Source organism: Gekko japonicus, unplaced genomic scaffold (assembly GCF_001447785.1).
Source record: "Gekko japonicus isolate JY-2015 unplaced genomic scaffold, Gekko_japonicus_V1.1 scaffold1188, whole genome shotgun sequence".
Classification (NCBI taxonomy): domain Eukaryota; kingdom Metazoa; phylum Chordata; class Lepidosauria; order Squamata; family Gekkonidae; genus Gekko; species Gekko japonicus.
Window position 1 is genome coordinate 146526 of NW_015171539.1, and position 18507 is coordinate 165032.

At 53.5% G+C, this 18507-nt stretch overlaps 1 protein-coding gene across 1 annotated transcript in view; it reads left to right on the forward strand.

The window, feature by feature from the left end:
* KLC2 (kinesin light chain 2) overlaps positions 1-18507 on the forward strand; it is a 57016-nt gene that overhangs the window by 18563 nt on the left and 19946 nt on the right. Inside the window, exons 6-13 of the mRNA XM_015419644.1 lie at positions 1797-1886; positions 2988-2992; positions 3702-3796; positions 4250-4423; positions 6278-6377; positions 10970-11019; positions 11134-11207; positions 15656-15670. Of these exons, the coding sequence (XP_015275130.1) occupies positions 1797-1886; positions 2988-2992; positions 3702-3796; positions 4250-4423; positions 6278-6377; positions 10970-11019; positions 11134-11207; positions 15656-15670 (603 nt within the window). The remainder of the gene's footprint in view (positions 1-1796; positions 1887-2987; positions 2993-3701; positions 3797-4249; positions 4424-6277; positions 6378-10969; positions 11020-11133; positions 11208-15655; positions 15671-18507) is intronic.

Consider the following 18507-nt stretch of genomic DNA (forward strand, 5'->3'; position numbering starts at 1 on the left):
ATAAGAGACGCCAATGTTGGATCAGGCCAAAGGCCCATCCAGCCCAACACTCTGTATCACACAGTGGCCAGAAATACCAGGTGCCATCAGGAGGTCCACCAGTGGGGCCAGGACATTAGAAGCCCTCCCACTGTTGACCCCCCCCCCAAGCACCAAGATGACAGAGCATCCCTTGCCCCAGAGCCCCTATCTATACCTTGTGGCTAATAGCCACTGATGGACCTCTGCTCCATATAAGAACATAAGAGACGCCAATGTTGGATCAGGCCAAAGGCCCATCCAGCCCAACACTCTGTATCACACAGTGGCCAGAAATACCAGGTGCCATCAGGAGGTCCACCAGTGGGGCCAGGACATTAGAAGCCCTCCCACTGTTGACCCCCCCCAAGCACCAAGAAGACAAAGCATCCCTTGCCCCAGAGCCCCTATCTATACCTTGTGGCTAATAGCCACTGATGGACCTCTGCTCCACATGCTTATCCAATTCCCTCTTGAATCTTCTGAATCAGACCTTTGGTCTATCAGTGTCAGTATTATCTGGCAGTGACTCTCTAGGGCCTCAGGCTGGGGCAGGCCCGCCGCTATGTCGGGGCCCCCCCCCCCCACACACTCTCTGCCGAGGCCCCACAAGTTCCTCTACCAGCCCAGGCCCCCTGACTCTCTGGGCTGCCTGGAGGACTCCCTGTGGCCCCCCCCCTTTCCCAAGCATGCATCTTCCAGCTGGAGCTGGAACAGCTGCAGCTTCAATAAGAATGGCGACCTGAAGAATGGCTTCCCTCGCCCTGTCCACCGTGTGGGTGACATGGCTGCCCTTCCCCGAGCAGCGTCCAGAGCTTCGGCTCGCCTTTCCCTCCTCTGCTGGGCTTGCCCTTCCCCAGCGCTCCCGCTAAGCTGTGGAGTCTTGTGAGCGAAAATTCTACTTTGTGAGCTGCCGGCATTAAAGCTGTGAGCGAGCGGTTTGGCTGCTGCATAAATTAGTCTGCTCTGGAGCCCTCCTTCCTGAGCAAAGACAAAAATCTGTGAGCCAGAGGCTAAAAAGTGAGCTAGCTCAGCTGAGAGGGAACACTGCCCTTCACTTTTTAAAAACGGTCCCAGGTTCAATCCCCAGCACCTCCTGGGAACTGTAGTTCCGTAATGGGAGGCTAGGGCTTTGGAATAGGGCAAGCTCACACCCTTATCGAACTACAGATCCCAAGATGCTTGAAGAAGAAAGGGTTTGGAAGGGCTGTGGCTCGGTGGAAGAGCCTCTGCTCAGCGCCGCCTTCCCTCCGTCCCCCTTTCCCGGCAGGAGAGACGTCCATCTCAGCGTGCCTGAGTTGCAAGGAAGGGCGGGAGCAGGACTGCTCGCTTGGGCTGTGTGTGCGGGGGTGCCCCCCGACTTATTTAAAGGCCTCCCAAATTTAAAAATCCTGGCTACGGGGCCTTTCCCATCACCTGATCCCTTTTAACTGTGGAGGTGCCGGGGATTGAACCTGGGACCTTCTGCATGCCAAGCAGGGGCTCTGCCACTGAGCCTCAACTCCTGCTGGTGGAGTGATTTTTGCATATCTGAATGCCCTGGTGCCTTAAACTTGGTGCATGCAGAAATCTAGCTGGGGGGGGGAGCTTGAGCCCAGCCACAATTTAACATGCTAGCTTTTCCTCTTCTGGTATTGTTCAAGCCTGGTTCACGCCGCAATCACAGTCCAATGTGATACAGTCGAGGCAAGACTGTGCTGTGGGCTTGTGGTGTACATTCAAAGGTGGGTCTTTTTTCTGGGAGAGGAGGGAGAATGACCTGTTTCCTTGCTCGCCAGGGACCAGAACAAGTACAAGGAGGCAGCTCACCTTCTCAACGATGCCTTGGCCATCCGGGAGAAGACCCTGGGGAAGGACCACCCTGCCGTAAGCGCCGCACCGAATCCCGGCTCTGAACATAAGAACATAAGAGACGCCAATGTTGGATCAGGCCAAAGGCCCATCCAGTCCAACACTCTGTGTCACACAGTGGCCAGAAATACCAGGTGCCTTCAGGAGGTTCTGCTTTAAGAACCTGTCAAGGTTCCAAGATAAGAGCAAATAGCCCAGTTCAGGCAAAACTGTTTTTAGGGGTTTTTTCCCCCCTGCCCATCCTAGCGTGGAATGTTTTTGGTATGTGCTGCTGTGGAAGGGATGAAGGTGGGGTTGGGAAGCACACCTGTGATAGTCAACGTGATGTGAGTGCAGTAGACCTTAAAGACTGGTCCTGTGAACTCAGGCAGATCAAGAGAGGGAGGGCAGAAAGGGCTGCCTCAGTGCTTAGTTTTCGTGGCCTTTTTCTTGCACGCCCAGGGAAATGCCGATCGCCACTTTGGGGCCAGGAAGCCATTTTTTCTCCAGGCCGGTTTGGCTGGGGGATCCTGGAGGTTTTTTGTCGCCTTCCGGGTGTGGAGCAGAGTCACGGGGTGTGTGGAGGGTGAGGTATTTGTGAATTTCCTGCATGGTTGCAGGGGGGTTGGACTAGATGACCTCGGTGGTTCCTTCTAGCTCTATGATTCTAAATTTCCGGGGTATAGGTCAAAGATCCCTTGGTATCTGATGAAGGGAGGTTTGACTTTTGAAGGCTTGTAACCTGAAAATCTTACATAAACAACGTAAGAAGAGCCCTGCTGGATCAGACCAATAGTCCCATCTAGTCCAGGATTCAGTCTCACACAGTGGCCAACTGGTTCCTCACCAACAACAGCAGGGCCTAGAGGCTGAGGCCTTCCCCGGATGTTGCCTCCCGCCTCTGGGATTCAGGGGCTTAGTGCCCTTGAATGTGGAGGCAGCGGCTGTTGACTCCGATGTCTTGACGGCTTCAGAATACTCAGCGCAATTTCGCTTCCATGATCTCAGTAATCTGTCCGCGCTGGATTGTAGCTTGCTGTAAGAGTCTGAGGCGTTGCTTGCATGTTCGGCGGACAAACCCTATTGTGGGAGGAAGGGCCGGCTCACTCACTAGGCGAACTAGGCCATCGCCTAGAGCGGGCTGGCCCTTAGGGGCGCCAAACTGCACCCGGCCCCGTACTCTGGGAGTTTCTTGATTATTTGTGTTTTTCATTCTTCCTAAAATGCATTTATTTTTGAAAAATGGTGGTGGGGGGGGACGGGGGGCGCCAGAAGGGATCCTCGCCTAGGGTGCAAAATAAGCTGGGGCCGGCTCTGCTGGGAGGAAGGCCCATCATTAGATCTTTCTGTGGTTTTGCAAGCCAAATGGAACCTCCCGCTTCAGAGGCAGTATACCACCGAATGCCAGGTGCTGTGGGGCAAACAATAAAGGAGGGCTCTTTCCTTCAGGACCTACCTGTAGGCTTCCCGGAAGCATCTCCCTTGAGTGCTTTTGGGAACAGCCTACCAGACTAGATGAACCTTTGGTCTTGCCCAGCCGGCCCCTTCTTCTGTGATGGTCAGGAAGGTGTGCTGTGTAAAGCCCTGCTACTTTGAGCAGCAACCCCGACTCATTCACGCCACCCCTCACTTTGGAGCCTGTATCGGAACCCATTTCCGGTCTTTCCACAATGATGAAGACTGGAAATCGCTTCTTCCATTTTTAACAGAATGAATCAGAGGTCATCCAGGATTCCTGACTTCCCTCTTCTTTGGGGAGGCAGGCTCCTGGGGTTTGCTGGACAAAAATAGTGTCGCCTTCTGAGTTCTTGCAATGTACGGAGAGACTCTTCCCCCCCCCCCCCCCCCCCCCCCCACGCTGAATAATCTGGCCGTGCTGTATGGGAAACGGGGCAAATACAAAGAGGCGGAGCCGCTGTGCAAGAGGGCGCTGGAGATCCGGGAGAAGGTGCGTGGGAGAGCGAGCCGGCTTCGCTCTTGGAGAGTGGGGAGTCCCGAGGAGGAGGAGGAGGGCGTTCCCTTTGCCCCTGGGGGTGGTGGAAGATTCCTGGTGGAGGGGAGCCGGCCTGTGGACTACAAGAGATACACAAAGATATGCGAGAGATTTTGGGGTGGCGGTGTTACAACAGGGACAGCTGTTGAAGTTTGGACCAATTCCTCATATGTATTCTGTGGGATCTGAGGGTTCAATGCACAGGAAACCCAGTGTGACCAAGAGATGCATGCTGTGAGAATGGGGGGAGGGTTCACTGCACAGGAAACCCAGTGTGACCAATTGCCATTCATATAACTGTGTTGATAAGATGCTTTGTGAGTGGTCAGTCCTGGGCTTGGGTGTGCGTGTGTGTAGGGGGTTCTGTTTCCATGGCCGTGGCTTGACCTGTTCTTCCTCCCCCGCCAGGTGCTAGGGAAGTACCACCCAGACGTCGCCAAGCAGCTGAACAACTTGGCGCTCTTGTGCCAGAACCAGGGCAAATACGAAGAGGTCCAGTACTATTACCGGCGCGCCCTGGAGATCTACGAATCCCGCCTCGGCCCTGACGATCCCAACGTGGCCAAGACGAAGAATAATCTGGTGAGGGGGCAGGGGAGGCTGGGGCGGAGTCAGTACTGCCCGTGACTCAGAGGGTAGTCTCAGTCCTTGGAAGCTCCAGGCGAGAGGATCTCTGGCCGTGGGGCTGATGCGCAGTCCTGTCTGAGTCTCTGGGGAGCTTCTGTCAGTTAGGTAGGCAGAATTAATTAATTAATGTATGGCATTGTGTGTAGAATAGCCAGGAGATCCTAAGACTGTCCGGCAGCCAGAAGTTCTAGCTCTTTTTAGCCTTATGCACCACTAGGTGGCGAGCTAGACTTGTTTTTTTTTTTAAAGCAAGAGATGTTTCCGAGGTGGTTTGCCATCACCTGCCTCTGCATAGAGGCCGTTGAATTTCTTGGTGGCCTCCCATTCATATACTAATAATAATTATCATATGACAGTGTGTGTAGAATAGCCTAGGAGATCCTAAGATTGTCTGGCAGCCAGAAGTTCTAGCTCTTTTTAGTGATATGCACCGCTAGGTGGCGAGCTAGACTTGTTTTTAAGGCGAAAGCCGTTTCAGAGGTGGTTTGCCACTGCCTGCCTCTGCGTCATGCTCTTGGCATTCTTTGGAGGTTTCCCTTCCAGATACTAGCCAGGGCCGACCCTGCTTAGCTTCTAAGGTCTGATGGGATCGGGCTAGCCTGGGCCATCCAGGTCTGGGCAGTTTTGTAGGCAGTGTTGAGCTAGATGGAGCAAGGTGAGTGGCAAGTCTTCTAGCAGTAAGTCAGGTTTGAACACCAGCAGCTTCAGAGACAGCAATATAGAGGAGTGACTTCTGGGACACGTTCTTGGGCTTTCCAAAATTGTCCAGGGTCCTCCACGCGAGCTGGGCGATGCTGTTTTACAAATGAAATGGTGGAAACTCTCCCAAAAAGGTTTTGAAGACAAGTAATGCTACTCATAGGAATATATTAAATATACTGAATATGTAAACACATACGGCACTTCAAAAGAATGTAATGCACATCGGGGAATCTCCATCGCCTGGAGGTTCCAGGCCCCCGGAAAGTGAAGTTGACCCAAACCAGGACTAGGGCGTTCTCGGTGGCGGCTCCCACCTGGTGGAATGAGCTCCCGGAAGAGACTCGGGCCCTGCGGGACTTAGTGCAGTTCCGCAGGGCCTGCAAGACGGAGCTAAGCGGGGTGCCTTCCCCCCAGTCTTGCGGGGGCGCCCCCCCGCCGCCACTGTTCCATCAATGATATTTCCAACCATCTACCCCATATAGTAGGGGTAGATGTCGCCCAATAGAGCTGGGGGAACATTCTTCCTGGTGCCTCTGCTGTAAACAACCTCCCGCCAATGTGTGGATGTTGGCCATCTTGGATTTTATGTAAATCAATTAGCACCAAATTTTATGTCAGATATATTGTTTTATCATGCTGTTGTTTGTATGTATATTTTAACCTTTGTAAGCCGCCCCCGAGCTGAATATTGGATGGGGCGGGATATAAATCCCAAAATAAATAAATAAATAAATATAAAATAAATAAAAGTCACACAAACCACAGAATGGTGATTCTTAAAGTAATACAATCCAAAATAGTCCACAAGCACAAGTCCTCCAAGGGGCAATAGCAGTCCATAGAAAAAAAGACCGTCCAGTATACCGTTACTTTTTTGGGAAAGTTTCCACTTTTTCATTTGTTGATTTACACTTTCCCTTCCCGGTTAGTTTTTGTGGGTGACGCCGTTTGGCAGAGCAAACCAGGCAGGACGCTGCATCAACACGCTCCCCTCCGTGGACCTGGACCGCTCGCGGACGGGGGAGGGGTTTCTCAGCTGGAGAGCGTGGCCTTGAGACGGGCGGCTGCCTCCTGACCCCCCATGCCCTGTGTCACCTGTCCTTACAGGCCTCCTGCTACCTCAAACAAGGGAAATACAAGGACGCCGAGACCCTCTACAAGGAGATCCTGACCCGGGCACACGAGAGAGAATTTGGATCGGTCAACGGTGAGTGGAAACCGGTGGTGGGCCACTCCTTGGTTCTCTTTCCCCCCAGTTCATGCACCCCCCGTGGTCTGAATAGCCCTGATGAGCCTGATCTCGTCAGAGCTTGACAGCTAAGCAGGGTTGGCCACTGATGCTGCTCGGATGGGAGCCCACCAAGAATGATGATGATGATGATGATGATGATGATTTATTTCCATTTATAGCCCGCCCTCCCCACAAAAGCGGGCTCAGGGCGGGCTCAGAAGAGATTGGATTTATACCCTGCCCTTTACTCGGAGTCTCAGAGCAGCTTACAATGTCCTTTCCTTTCCCCTCCCCTCCCCGCAACAGGCACCCTGTGAGGCAGGTGGGGCGGAGAGAGCTCTTTCGAGGACTGTCCTTGAGAGAACAGCTCTGACAGAACTGTGGCTTGCCCAAGGTCATCCAGCAGCTGCAAGTGGAGGAGTGGGGAATCAAATCCGGTTCTCCCAGATTAGAGCCCGCGCACTTAACCACTGCACCAAACTGGCACCCGTGTCGCTAACCAGAGGCAGGCCACAGCAAACCACCTCTGCGCATCCCTGTTGCCTTGGAAACCCCATCGGGGTCACCCAAAGCTGGTTGGCAACTCGATGGCACAATGACTGTTCTGATGCTCCCCTGATCCCGTTCCAGACTCACCACAATTTGAAACCGTTGTGGGAAAAGAGGCCAAAAAGTTAAAAGCGATAAGTCGCCTCACGCATACACAAATAAGAAGAACCCGGCAAATGTGACGAAATCCAGCAGTTATTACAAAATATTTCAGAGGAAACAGTGCATTGCACAACCATAACGCACTGGTGCCCGCCTGTGTTTTGAACTCACGCCCTGGACATCAGATTTCCAACCCTCTCCTGTGCTCGCCAGTTTGGTGTAGCAGTAAAGAGCGCAGACTCTAATCTGGGAAAACTGGATTTGATTCCCCACTTCTCCGCATGCAGCCAGCTGGGTGACCTTGGGTCGGTCACAAGTTGTCTCAGAGCTGTTCTCTCAGGGGCAGTTCTTGAAAGAGCTCTCTCAGCCCCACCTACCTCACAGGGTGTCTATTGTGGGGAGAGGAAGGGAAAGGAGATTGTAAGCCGCTCTGAGACTCCTTTGGGTAGTGCAGGGCAGGGTATAAATCCAATTTCCTCCTCCTCCTCCTCCCTCTCTTGCCTGCGGAGCTGAATTAGACCCAGTGTCGACAAGGGCTGCTTCCTGGCGAATGATGGGCCCTGATGAGAGGTTGACTGTCCCTGGAGATCTTGCCAGTGGAGCAAGGGGGTTGGACGGCGCAGGGGATGGCAGCTGGCAGGGCTTATTGTTGGCAACCGGGGGGGGGGGGGGATGCAGTGTGAGGTCAGAAGCCCAGTCGACCGCCATTCCCCTTTGCACACAGCGCCTGCATGGACGGAAGCGACGCCAGGTCTCTTGCACCGCTGCTGCTCTCCTGGCTTGTTCCCCTTGTGGAGGGCAAAGAATTCCCTTTCGTGACCCAGCCACTGCCCCTCTCCTTGGCTAGTCTTGGCTGTATGGGCTGGCACAGAGCCAGCCTGACCTGGCCTCCCCCTGAACTGGAGACTTGGACAGCCTCAGGGCAATACCTTGGATTCCTTGGCTGCTTGCCACACACACAGGATGAATCACAGGGCCATGTCCTCGAAACCTCCCCTTCAGGTTTTGGTTCCTTGTTTTCTCTCTCTGTCTCTGTCTCTCTCTCTCTGAGTGTGGTGTGTGTATATATGCATGTACATACCTATATGCATATACATACACGCGTAAGGGGCCGCAGTGGCTCAGAGGTTAAGATGCTGAGCTGCAGACTGGAAAGCCGGTAGTTCAGCATTTTGAGACCTGAGTGCCGCGTGACGGAGTGAGCTCCCATCTCCAATCCTAGCTCCTGCCAACCTTGCGGTTCAAAGGCAAGGAATTGCAAGTCGATAAATAGGTTCTGCGTCTGTGGGAAGGAAACAGCGTTCCATGCGCCTCGGCGTCTACTCATGCCGGCCACATGACCACAGAAACGTCTTCGGACAGCGCTAGCTCTTCGGCTTGGAGACGGAGATGAGCACCGCATCCCTGGAGTCGGATTCAGCTAGCTTTTGAGCAGGGAAAACCTTTTCCTTTACCTTACATACATGCATACACACATATACTTATTTATTTATTTATTAAATTTATATCCCGCCCTCCCCAAACGGGCTCAGGGCGGCTAACAGAAGAGGCCTATGCCATGATTCAAGGACTAAAAACAGAATAAAACAATCCGTCACATACGAAGTGCCGGTGCTCTAGATATTAAGCTCTTACACGTGGGTGCGGTGGAGCGGTGGGAAGTGCTTTCAAGTCACAGCCGACTTAAGACCACCCTGGAGAGTTTTCAAGGCAAGAGGCGTTCAGGGGCAGTTTGCCATCTCCTAACTCCGCGTCAGGACCTGGTATTCCTTGGAGGTCTCCCATCCGGGTACCAACTAGGGTCAGACCCTGCTTAGTTCCCGAGATCTGACGAGATCAGGCTAGCCTGGGCCATCCAGGTCCAGAGAGATAGGTGCACGCACTTCTTTCTAAGCCCGCTTCTTTGGGATCGACTGGCTTCTTTTCTTAAGCGCGTTTGTGCCCTGTTCCAGAGAAAGTCTAGACTCTTCTCTGAAATGAACCGTCCGTTCAGTGGGCTTGATGTGGGGGGTGGGGGCAGGCCCGTAGCCTGCGTGGGGCTCTCGGGGTTCGCCCTCCCCCCGTGGGTTTTGCGGGCCCCCTCCCCCATCCTCTGCTCCCCCCCGCGTCTCTCCTGACGACAGGCGCCTTCTTCTTCCTCTTGCTCAAGGCGCCACGACAACAGGGGCGGGCCCTCCCACGTCTTTGCAGGGCTGCGCTGAAGCGCGGGTCCTTGCAAAGCCTTCTCCGCCCCCCCCCCGCATCTTTGCAGGGCCGCGCGACCTTGCGAGGGTGCCTCTGGAATGGGAGATGTGCTTGTTCCCGCCGCTGGCTGGAGCAGCATGTTCTCCGATGCAGACGCCACTGCTAACATCTCCAGCAGCAGCAGCGGCCAGCTTGAGTCGGCGAGCCCTGCCGTGGGATGCGCAGAGGCCGACCCACTGCTGCAAGCTGCTGCGGTAAGAGGATGCCCTGGCTACCCACGCCTCTTGCCTTTGGCGGAGCTGCGCCTCGTCACCCTCCTAATTCCTGTCCTGTGGGCCGCACTGAAGCTTTAATGGCAGCAGCTCACAAAGTAGAAGTTTTGCTCACAAAACACCACAGCTTAGAGGGAACATACTGGTGGTGGGCCCCCTGAGAAAAATATGGGTCCCCTGAGCAAAAAGTTGTTAGCTACGGGTCTGGGTGGGAGGGGCCTGGGGTTCTCCTCATTTGCCTAAAAAGACCTGCATCCTTGCCTGTCAGGCCTACTTACTGCATGCTGCACAAGGGTGCCATTCCCCCTCGCCTCTCTTTGTACGCCGGCAGAGAAGAGGAGCACGATGGCAGCGGAGAGGGACGCTCAGCTTGCATTTCCTCCCCTTAGCTCTCCCGATTTGTTGCCTGTGAGCCCGGCCTCGATGCCAGGGAGATGGAAGCCCCGTCTTCCCATCTTCCTGTCACATGACTTCTGATGCCATGTGACTTCCTGTCAGCGTGTTCACCTCTCAGTTAGTCCCACTCTGGAAACGTTGAAGACGATGACTGTTTAGAAGGGCTGGCAGAAGCTGTCCAGCAAGGCTGCTTTGTAGGTTCAGTACCAGTTTGGTGTAGTGGTTATGTGTGCGGAATCTGGGAGAACCGGGTTTGATTCCCCACTCCTCCACTTGCCCCTGCTTGGATGACCTTGGGCAAGCCGTCGTTCTGTCAGAGCTGTTCTCTCAAGAGCTGTCCTCAAAAGAGCTCTCTCAGCCCCGCCTACCTCCCAGGGTGTCTGTTGTGGGGAGGGGAAGGGAAGGGAAAGGAGATTGTAAGCCGCTCTGAGATTCCGAGTGAAGGGCGGGGTATAAATCCAGTCTCTTCTCTCTTCTGCTGAAGAGCCAGTTTGGTGTAGTGGTTAAGTGTGCGGACTCTAATCTGGGAGAACCGGGTTTGATTCCCCACTCCTCCACTTGCACCTGCTGATGTGACCTTGGGTCAGTCGCAAGCTCTGTCAGAGCTGTCCTTAAAAAAGAGCAGTTTCTGTCAAGAGCTCTCTCAGCCCCGCCTACCTCACAGGGGGTCTGTTGTGGGGAGGGGAAGGGAAAGGAGTTTGTAAGCCGCTCTGAGACTCCTTTGGGTAGTGAAGGGCAGGGTATAAATCCAATCTCCTCTTCTTCTTTTACCTCACAGGGTGTCTGTTGTGGGGAGGGGGAGGGGAAAGGAGTTTGTAAGCCGCTCTGAGACACCTTTGGGTAGTGAAGGGCGGGGTATAAATCAAATCTCTTCTTCTTCTTTTACCTCACAGGGTGTCTGTTGTGGGGAGGGGAAGGGAAAGGAGTTTGTAAGCCGCTCTGAGACACCTTTGGGTAGTGAAGGGCGGGGTATAAATCCAATCCTTCTTCTTCTTCTTCTTCTCCTCTACCGTGTTTTCTCAAGGTGTGTGTCTTTCCCCCCATTTCCTTCCTCCTCCTCTGCAGGAGACAACAAGCCCATCTGGATGCACGCCGAAGAGCGAGAGGAGAGCAAGGTACCTCTTGGGACAGAGACAGGAACCGGGGTCTTCTTGCACAGAACCCCAGGGGCCAAGTCGAGACCACCCTTGAACCCCTTTCCCTTCACTTTCCCTTTGTATTCCTCTCAGGAAAAGCGCAAGGAGAAGGACAGCGCCCCCTACGGGGAGTACGGCAGCTGGTACAAAGCCTGCAAAGTAGACAGGTAAGCGTTCCTCCATCCTCAACGACTGGGGTGGGGAGCAAGTGATCAGCTTTGAACAGGATGTTTGGGACTCGAATTGGGGCTGGAAGCTTGGAAGGGGTGGGTGGTGGGTGGGGAGCTGCTGCCTCGGTATTGGCCGGGTGGTGCCATCCGGGCGTGGGTGCTCTGCCAAGCAACAAGACAGTCAGGTGTTCCAGAAGGAGCTTGCAGGCTAAAGTTCAGCCGCGGGAAAGAGAGCCGGTGAGAAGGTGGGGTGTACAGATTCTTACTTATTTGACATGCAGTATCCCACCTGTCGGGGCTCCGGTGGCTCAGTGGTTAAGACGGTGAGCTGCAGACCGGGAGGTCGGTAGTTCGAGGCCCGAGTGCCGCGTGACGGAGTGAGCTCCCGTCTCCGGCCCCAGCTCCTGCCAACCGAGCTGTTCGAAAGCAAGAAATTGCAAGCAGATAAATAGGTTCCGCTTCGGTGGGAAGGTAACAGCGTTCCGTGCGCCTCGGCATCTAGTCACGCCGGCCACATTCGGACAGCGCCGGCTCTTTGGCTTCGAAACGGAGATGAGCACTGCACCCCTAGAGTCGGACTCGACTGGCCTTCGAGCAAGGGAAACCTTTACTTTCCCCACCTGTCGTGAATCTCAAGGCAGTATATGGAGGGTCCTCCCAGGAGGTCTCCACACCTGAAGCTTCCTTATGCTGAATCAGTCATTTGATCCATCAGAGTCCATTTTGTCTACTCAGACTGGGAGCGGCTCTCCAGGGTCTCAGTCTGAGGTCTTCCACATGACGTACTCCCAGGTCTTTGGAAACTGGAGATGCCGGGGATTGAACCTGGGACCCTCTGCATGTCAAGCAGAGGCTCTGCCACGGCGTCACGGCCCCACCCCCAAACACCTGTAGACCACATCATGCCATGTCTGCTCTGACTGGCAGCAGCTCTCCAGCGTTTTATGCAGAAGTCTTTCGCATCACCAACGATCCGGTCCTTTTAACCGGCGATGCCAGGGATTGAACTTGGGACCTCTTGCCTGCAAAGCAGAGGCTCTTCCCCTGAGCCACGGTCCCTACACAGACTGGTGGGGGCTCTCCTGGGTCTCAGACAGACATCTTTCACATCACCTACTGCCTGATCCTTTTAACTGGAGATGGTGGGGATTGAACGTGGGACCTGCACACCCAGCAGATGCTCTACCACTGAGCCCATGCCCCCCCCCATCCAGAGGCTGAGCCCACCCACGCTGGCTTAGCTTCAGCAAGGGGTGAAGCTTTATTGAGCGCCCTCTAGCTGCGCCGTGGGTTTGGATCACTTGTGCTACACGTGCTTGGTCTGTGTTTCAATTGAGAACGAGGGGCAAAGGGTTGTGTCGAAAGGTTACATAGAAAAAGAAGGTTCGGTAGGAGGGATCTGAAGGGAGACATGGCACCACGAGAGCCTTAAGAAGGAGGGTGCGGTTGCTGGGGCTCCAGGGTGGTAAGGAAGCAACGCCTCTCTGATCTGCACAGCTCAGCGACGAAACACCTGCTTTAAGAACATGAGAAGCCAGGATCAGGCAATGGCCCACCCGGTCCAACACTCCGTGTCACACAGTGGCCAAAACCCAGGCACCATCAGGAGGTCCACCAGGGCGGCCGGAACTCCAGAAGCCCTCCCAGTGTTGCCGCCCAAGAACATAACTTAAGGGAAGCCATGTTAGATCCGGCCAATAGCCCACCCGGTCCAACACTCCGTGTCACACAGTGGCCAAATCCCAGGTGCCATCAGGAGGTCCACCAGCGCGGCCAGAACTCCAGAAGCTCTCCCAGTATTGCTACCTAAGAACCAAGAACATAAGGTAAGGGAAGCCATGTTGGATCAGGCCAATGTACCATCTAGTCCAACACTCGGTGTCACACAGTGGCCAAATCCCAGGTGCCATCAGGAGGTCCACCAGCGCGGCCAGAACTCCAGAAGCCCTCTCAGTGTTGCCGCCCAAGATCATAACATAAGGGCAGCCATGTTGGATCAGGCCAATGGCCCACCTGGTCCAACACTCGGTGTCACACAGTGGCCAAATCCCAGGTGCCATCAGGAGGCCCAGCAGTGGGGCCAGAACTCCAGAAGTACTCCCAGTGTTGCTGCCCAAGAACAGCTATGTTGGATCAGGCTAATGTTGGATCAGGCTAATGGCCCACTATGTTGGATCAGGCTAATGGCCCACCCAGTCCAACATTTGGAGTCACACAGTGGCCAAATCCCAGGTGCCATCAGGAGGCCCAGCAGTGGGGCCAGAACTCCAGAAGTACTCCCAGTGTTGCTGCCCAAGAACAGCTATGTTGGATCAGGCTAATGTTGGATCAGGCTAATGGCCCACTATGTTGGATCAGGCTAATGGCCCACCCAGTCCAACATTTGGAGTCACACAGTGGCCAAATCCCAGGTGCCATCAGGAGGCCCAGCAGTGGGGCCAGAACTCCAGAAGTACTCCCAGTGTTGCTGCCCAAGAACAGCTATGTTGGATCAGGCTAATGTTGGATCAGGCTAATGGCCCACTATGTTGGATCAGGCTAATGGCCCACCCAGTCCAACATTTGGAGTCACACAGTGGCCAAATCCCAGGTGCCATCAGGAGGCCCAGCAGTGGGGCCAGAACTCCAGAAGTACTCCCAGTGTTGCTGCCCAAGAACAGCTATGTTGGATCAGGCTAATGTTGGATCAGGCTAATGGCCCACTATGTTGGATCAGGCTAATGGCCCACCCAGTCCAACATTTGGAGTCACACAGTGGCCAAATCCCAGGTGCCATCAGGAGGCCCAGCAGTGGGGCCAGAACTCCAGAAGTACTCCCAGTGTTGCTGCCCAAGAACAGCTATGTTGGATCAGGCTAATGTTGGATCAGGCTAATGGCCCACTATGTTGGATCAGGCTAATGGCCCACCCAGTCCAACATTTGGAGTCACACAGTGGCCAAATCCCAGGTGCCATCAGGAGGCCCAGCAGTGGGGCCAGAACTCCAGAAGTACTCCCAGTGTTGCTGCCCAAGAACAGCTATGTTGGATCAGGCTAATGTTGGATCAGGCTAATGGCCCACTATGTTGGATCAGGCTAATGGCCCACCCAGTCCAACATTTGGAGTCACACAGTGGCCAAATCCCAGGTGCCATCAGGAGGCCCAGCAGTGGGGCCAGAACTCCAGAAGTACTCCCAGTGTTGCTGCCCAAGAACAGCTATGTTGGATCAGGCTAATGTTGGATCAGGCTAATGGCCCACTATGTTGGATCAGGCTAATGGCCCACCCAGTCCAACATTTGGAGTCACACAGTGGCCAAATCCCAGGTGCCATCAGGAGGTCCACCAGCGTGGCCAGAACTCCAGAAGCACTCTCAGTGTTGCCAACCAAGAACATAACATAAGGGAAGCCACGTTAGATCAGGCCAATAGCCCACCCAGTCCAACACTCCATGTCACACAGTGGCCAAATCCCAGGCATCATCAGGAGGTCCACCAGCGCGGCCAGAACTCCAGAAGCCCTCCCAGTGTTGCCATCCAAGAACCAAGAACATAAAGTGAGGGAAGCCATGTTGGATCAGGCCAATAGCTCACCCGGTCCAACACTCGGTGTCACACAGTGGCCAAATCCCAGGTGCCATCAGGAGGTCCACCAGCGTGGCCAGAACTCCAGAAGCTCTCTCAATGTTGCCACCTAAGAACCAAGAACATAAGGTAAGGGAAGCCATGTTGGATCAGGCCAATGTCCCATCTAGTCCAACACTCGGTGTCATACAGTGGCCAAATCCCAGGTGCCATCAGGAGGCCCACCAGTGCGGCCAGAAGTCCAGAAGCCCTCCCAGTGTTGCCACCTAAGAACCAAGAACATAAGGTAAGGGAAGCCATGTTGGATCAGGCCAATGTACCATCTAGTCTGCGTCACACAGAGGTCGAAACCCAGGTGCCATCAGGAGGTCCACCAACGGGGCCAGAAGTCCAGAAGCCCCTCCCACTGTTGCCCCCCCCAAAAAACCTCAAAGAATACCGAGCACAAAACCCCTGGTTCAGTTCCTGGCATCTCCTGTTAAAGAGTCTTGGGGAGAAGGGGGTGAGGATGGCGCTTTTCTTCCTGCCCAAGAGCCGCTGCCGGCCAGAGGAGATGAGATGCAGGTACAACTGAGAGTCTAACTTGGTATAAGGTGGCTTCATGTGTCCGTCCATCCTGTGCAGGTCAATAACAAAAGTTTAAATTGAAATATATTTACCCACCTTTTCCTCCTGGCTCAAGGCGGCTTACGAATCACCGTTGAAAACATAAAGTTAACCACAAACGACTCTGCAAAAAAAAATGTCTGCAGAAGAGACCCCATTAAGTATTCTAGCAAATAAGAGCATAGGAAGAAGGAGAAGCGATTGGATTTATACCCCACCCTTCACTATCCAAAGGTGTCTCAGAGCGGCCTACAAACTCCTTCCCCTCCCCACAGCAGACACCCTGTGAGGTAGGTGGGGCTGAGAGAGCTCTTGACAGAAACTGCTCTTTTTCAAGAACAGCTCTTATCAGAACTACGGCTTGCCCAAGGTCATCCAGCAGGTGCAAGTGGAGGAGTGGGGAATCAAATCCGGTTCTCCCAGATTAGAGTCCGCGCACTCAACCACTACATCAAACTGGCTCTGGCTAAGGAGAGCCCTGCTGGATCAGTCCTGCAGTCCAATGTTGCATCTCACACAGTGGCTACCCAATTCCTCTGGAGGACCAAGAAGAGGGCAGAGAGGCTGCGAGGCCTTCGTAAGAACATCAGAAAAGCCCTTCTGGATCAGCCCAGTGGTCCGTCTAGTCCATCATCCTGTCTCACGCAGTGGCCAGCCAGTTCCTCTGCTTGGCCAACAATATGACATAGAGGCTGAGGCCTTCCTCTCATAAGAACACAAGAAGAGTCCTGATGGATCAGAGTAATTGTCCATCTAGTCCATCATCCTTTCTCACACAGTGGCCTCAACCAGTTCCTCTGGAGGGCCAACAACATGGCAGCGAGGCCGAGACCTTCCCCTCAGAAGAACATCAGAAGAGCCCTGCTGGATCAGACCAGTGAGGGTCCATCTCGTCCACCATCCCATCTCACACAGTGGCCTCAACCAGTTCCTCTGGAGGGCCAACAACAGGGCAGAGAGGCCGAGGCCTTCCCCTGCTGTTGCCTCCTGGCACTGGGATTCAAAGGTCGACTACCTCTGAATATGGAGGTTCCCTTTAGTCCCCTTGGCTAGTAGCCACTCATAGACCTCTCCTCCATGAATCTATCCAATCCCCTTTTAATGCTGTCTATGCCTGTGGCCATCACTACGTCCTCTGACAGTAAATTCCACATTTGAATCACTCAGAGTATTGTGAGGGCTTGGCGTGATCTGGTCTGAGAAGACGTGCGCACAGACATTGCTCTCCCTTGAGTATGGGACTCCCTTTCAGCCACATTTCCTCAGGATATCTCGCAAGACTAATTCAGCCCCGTCTTCGTAGGGCTTTCATGCGAGCTCGGTTCGACGTCCTTTCCTCAGCTGTTTTATGGGGAAGGTTCAAGAAAATTCTCTATGAAGATAGATTGTGCCCATGTGGGATGGGGGAAATGGAAGCTATTGGACATGTGCTTTTGTACTGTAAATTCCACCATGACATCCGTGTTGCTTATATTGAACCTGTGTTGGACCCCCTTTTGGGCCAATCTGATGAGTATAAAGTTAGTTCTTTATTGTCTTCGCATAATATAGAAATTCTTGAACCTGTAGCAAATTTCTTTTATGAGGTATCTAGGAGGTAAAGGTAAAGGTTCCCTTGCTCGAAAGCCAGTCGAGTCTGACTCTAGGGTTGTGGTGCTCATCTCCGTTTCAAAGCTGAAGAGCCAGCGCTGTCCGAAGACGTTTCCGTGGTCATGTGCCCGGCATGACTAAACACCAAGGCGCACAGAGCGCTGTTACCGTCCCACTGAAGTGGTACCTATTTATCTACTTGCAATTTCTTGCTTTCGAACTGCTAGGTTGGCAGGAACTGGAACTAGAGACGAGAGCTCACTCTGTCATGCGGCAACTCGGGTCTCGAACTGCTGAACTACCGACCATCCACAGCCTGCATTTCAGCAATTCGGAATGTGATCCCCGCCCCCCCGGCCTATCTTGAGGCTCTATGCTGCACGTTGTATTTGATATTTTATGCCAATAAAGGTATTGTATTTGTATTTGTTTTGAATCACTCAGTGTGTAAAGAAGTATTTCCTTTTGTCCATCCTGAATCTGCTGCCTGTCAGCTTTGCTGGATGCCCTTGAGTTCTCGGGTTTTGGGACAGGGAGGAAAAAGCACTCTCTGTCAACTCTCTCCACCTTGTGCATAATCTTCTAAATGGAAAAGTCCCAGCCTCTTCAGCCTTTCCTCCTAGGGGAGGCGCTCCAGCCACGTGATCATCTTGGTTGCCCTCCTCTGTACTTTTTCTGAGATGTTCTTTTTGACCAGAACTGTCCACAGTATGCCAATAAAAAGGCCTTGCAGTGCCTCCTAATCATGTCCAGAGAGGGCACTCCTGCCCTCGCCACATTAAAGGTAAAGGTTCCCTTGCTCGAAAGCCAGTCGAGTCCGACTCTATGGTTGCGGTGCTCATCTCCGTTTCAAAGCCGAAGAGCCAGCGCTGTCCGAAGACGTTTCCGTGGTCATGTGGCCGGCATGACTAAACGCCAAGGCGCACAGAACGCTGTTACCTTCCCACTGAAGTGGTACCTATTTATCTACTTGCAATTTCTTGCTTTCGAACTGCTAGGTTGGCAGGAGCTGGAACGAGAGACGGGAGCCCACTCCGTCATGCGGCACACTCGGGTCTCGAACTGCTGAACTACTGACCTTCCACAGCCTGCAGTTCAGCACCCGTTTTGTATGGCTGGGAGCACAGTATATAAAATGCCAGGCAGGTTACCTTAAACAAGGGAAACTTCAGAATCAAGATATTCCTTCTGCTGTCCTAAGTCTCTAGATGGAAGCATGTTTTTAGTTGCTTGCTGGCTTCAAATGATAGTCCGCCTCTCTTGCTGAGAATCAAAGTGGATTATGCAATTAAAAACAAGGCAATAAGAACTAGGGATGTGCAAAAAAAAAAATTTCGGTAAAATTCGGATTCGGGTTTATTGGACCCGAATTTTTTCGGGAAACCCGAAAAAACCCGAATATCTATACCGGTAAAGCATAGATATCCGAAAATTTTCGGGAATCCCGAAAAATTCGGGTCCATTGTAACCAATGGGGCCATTGAAGTCAATGGCAAAAATCCTCTTGAAACCTTGCGGGGGGCTGGGGGGGAGGGGG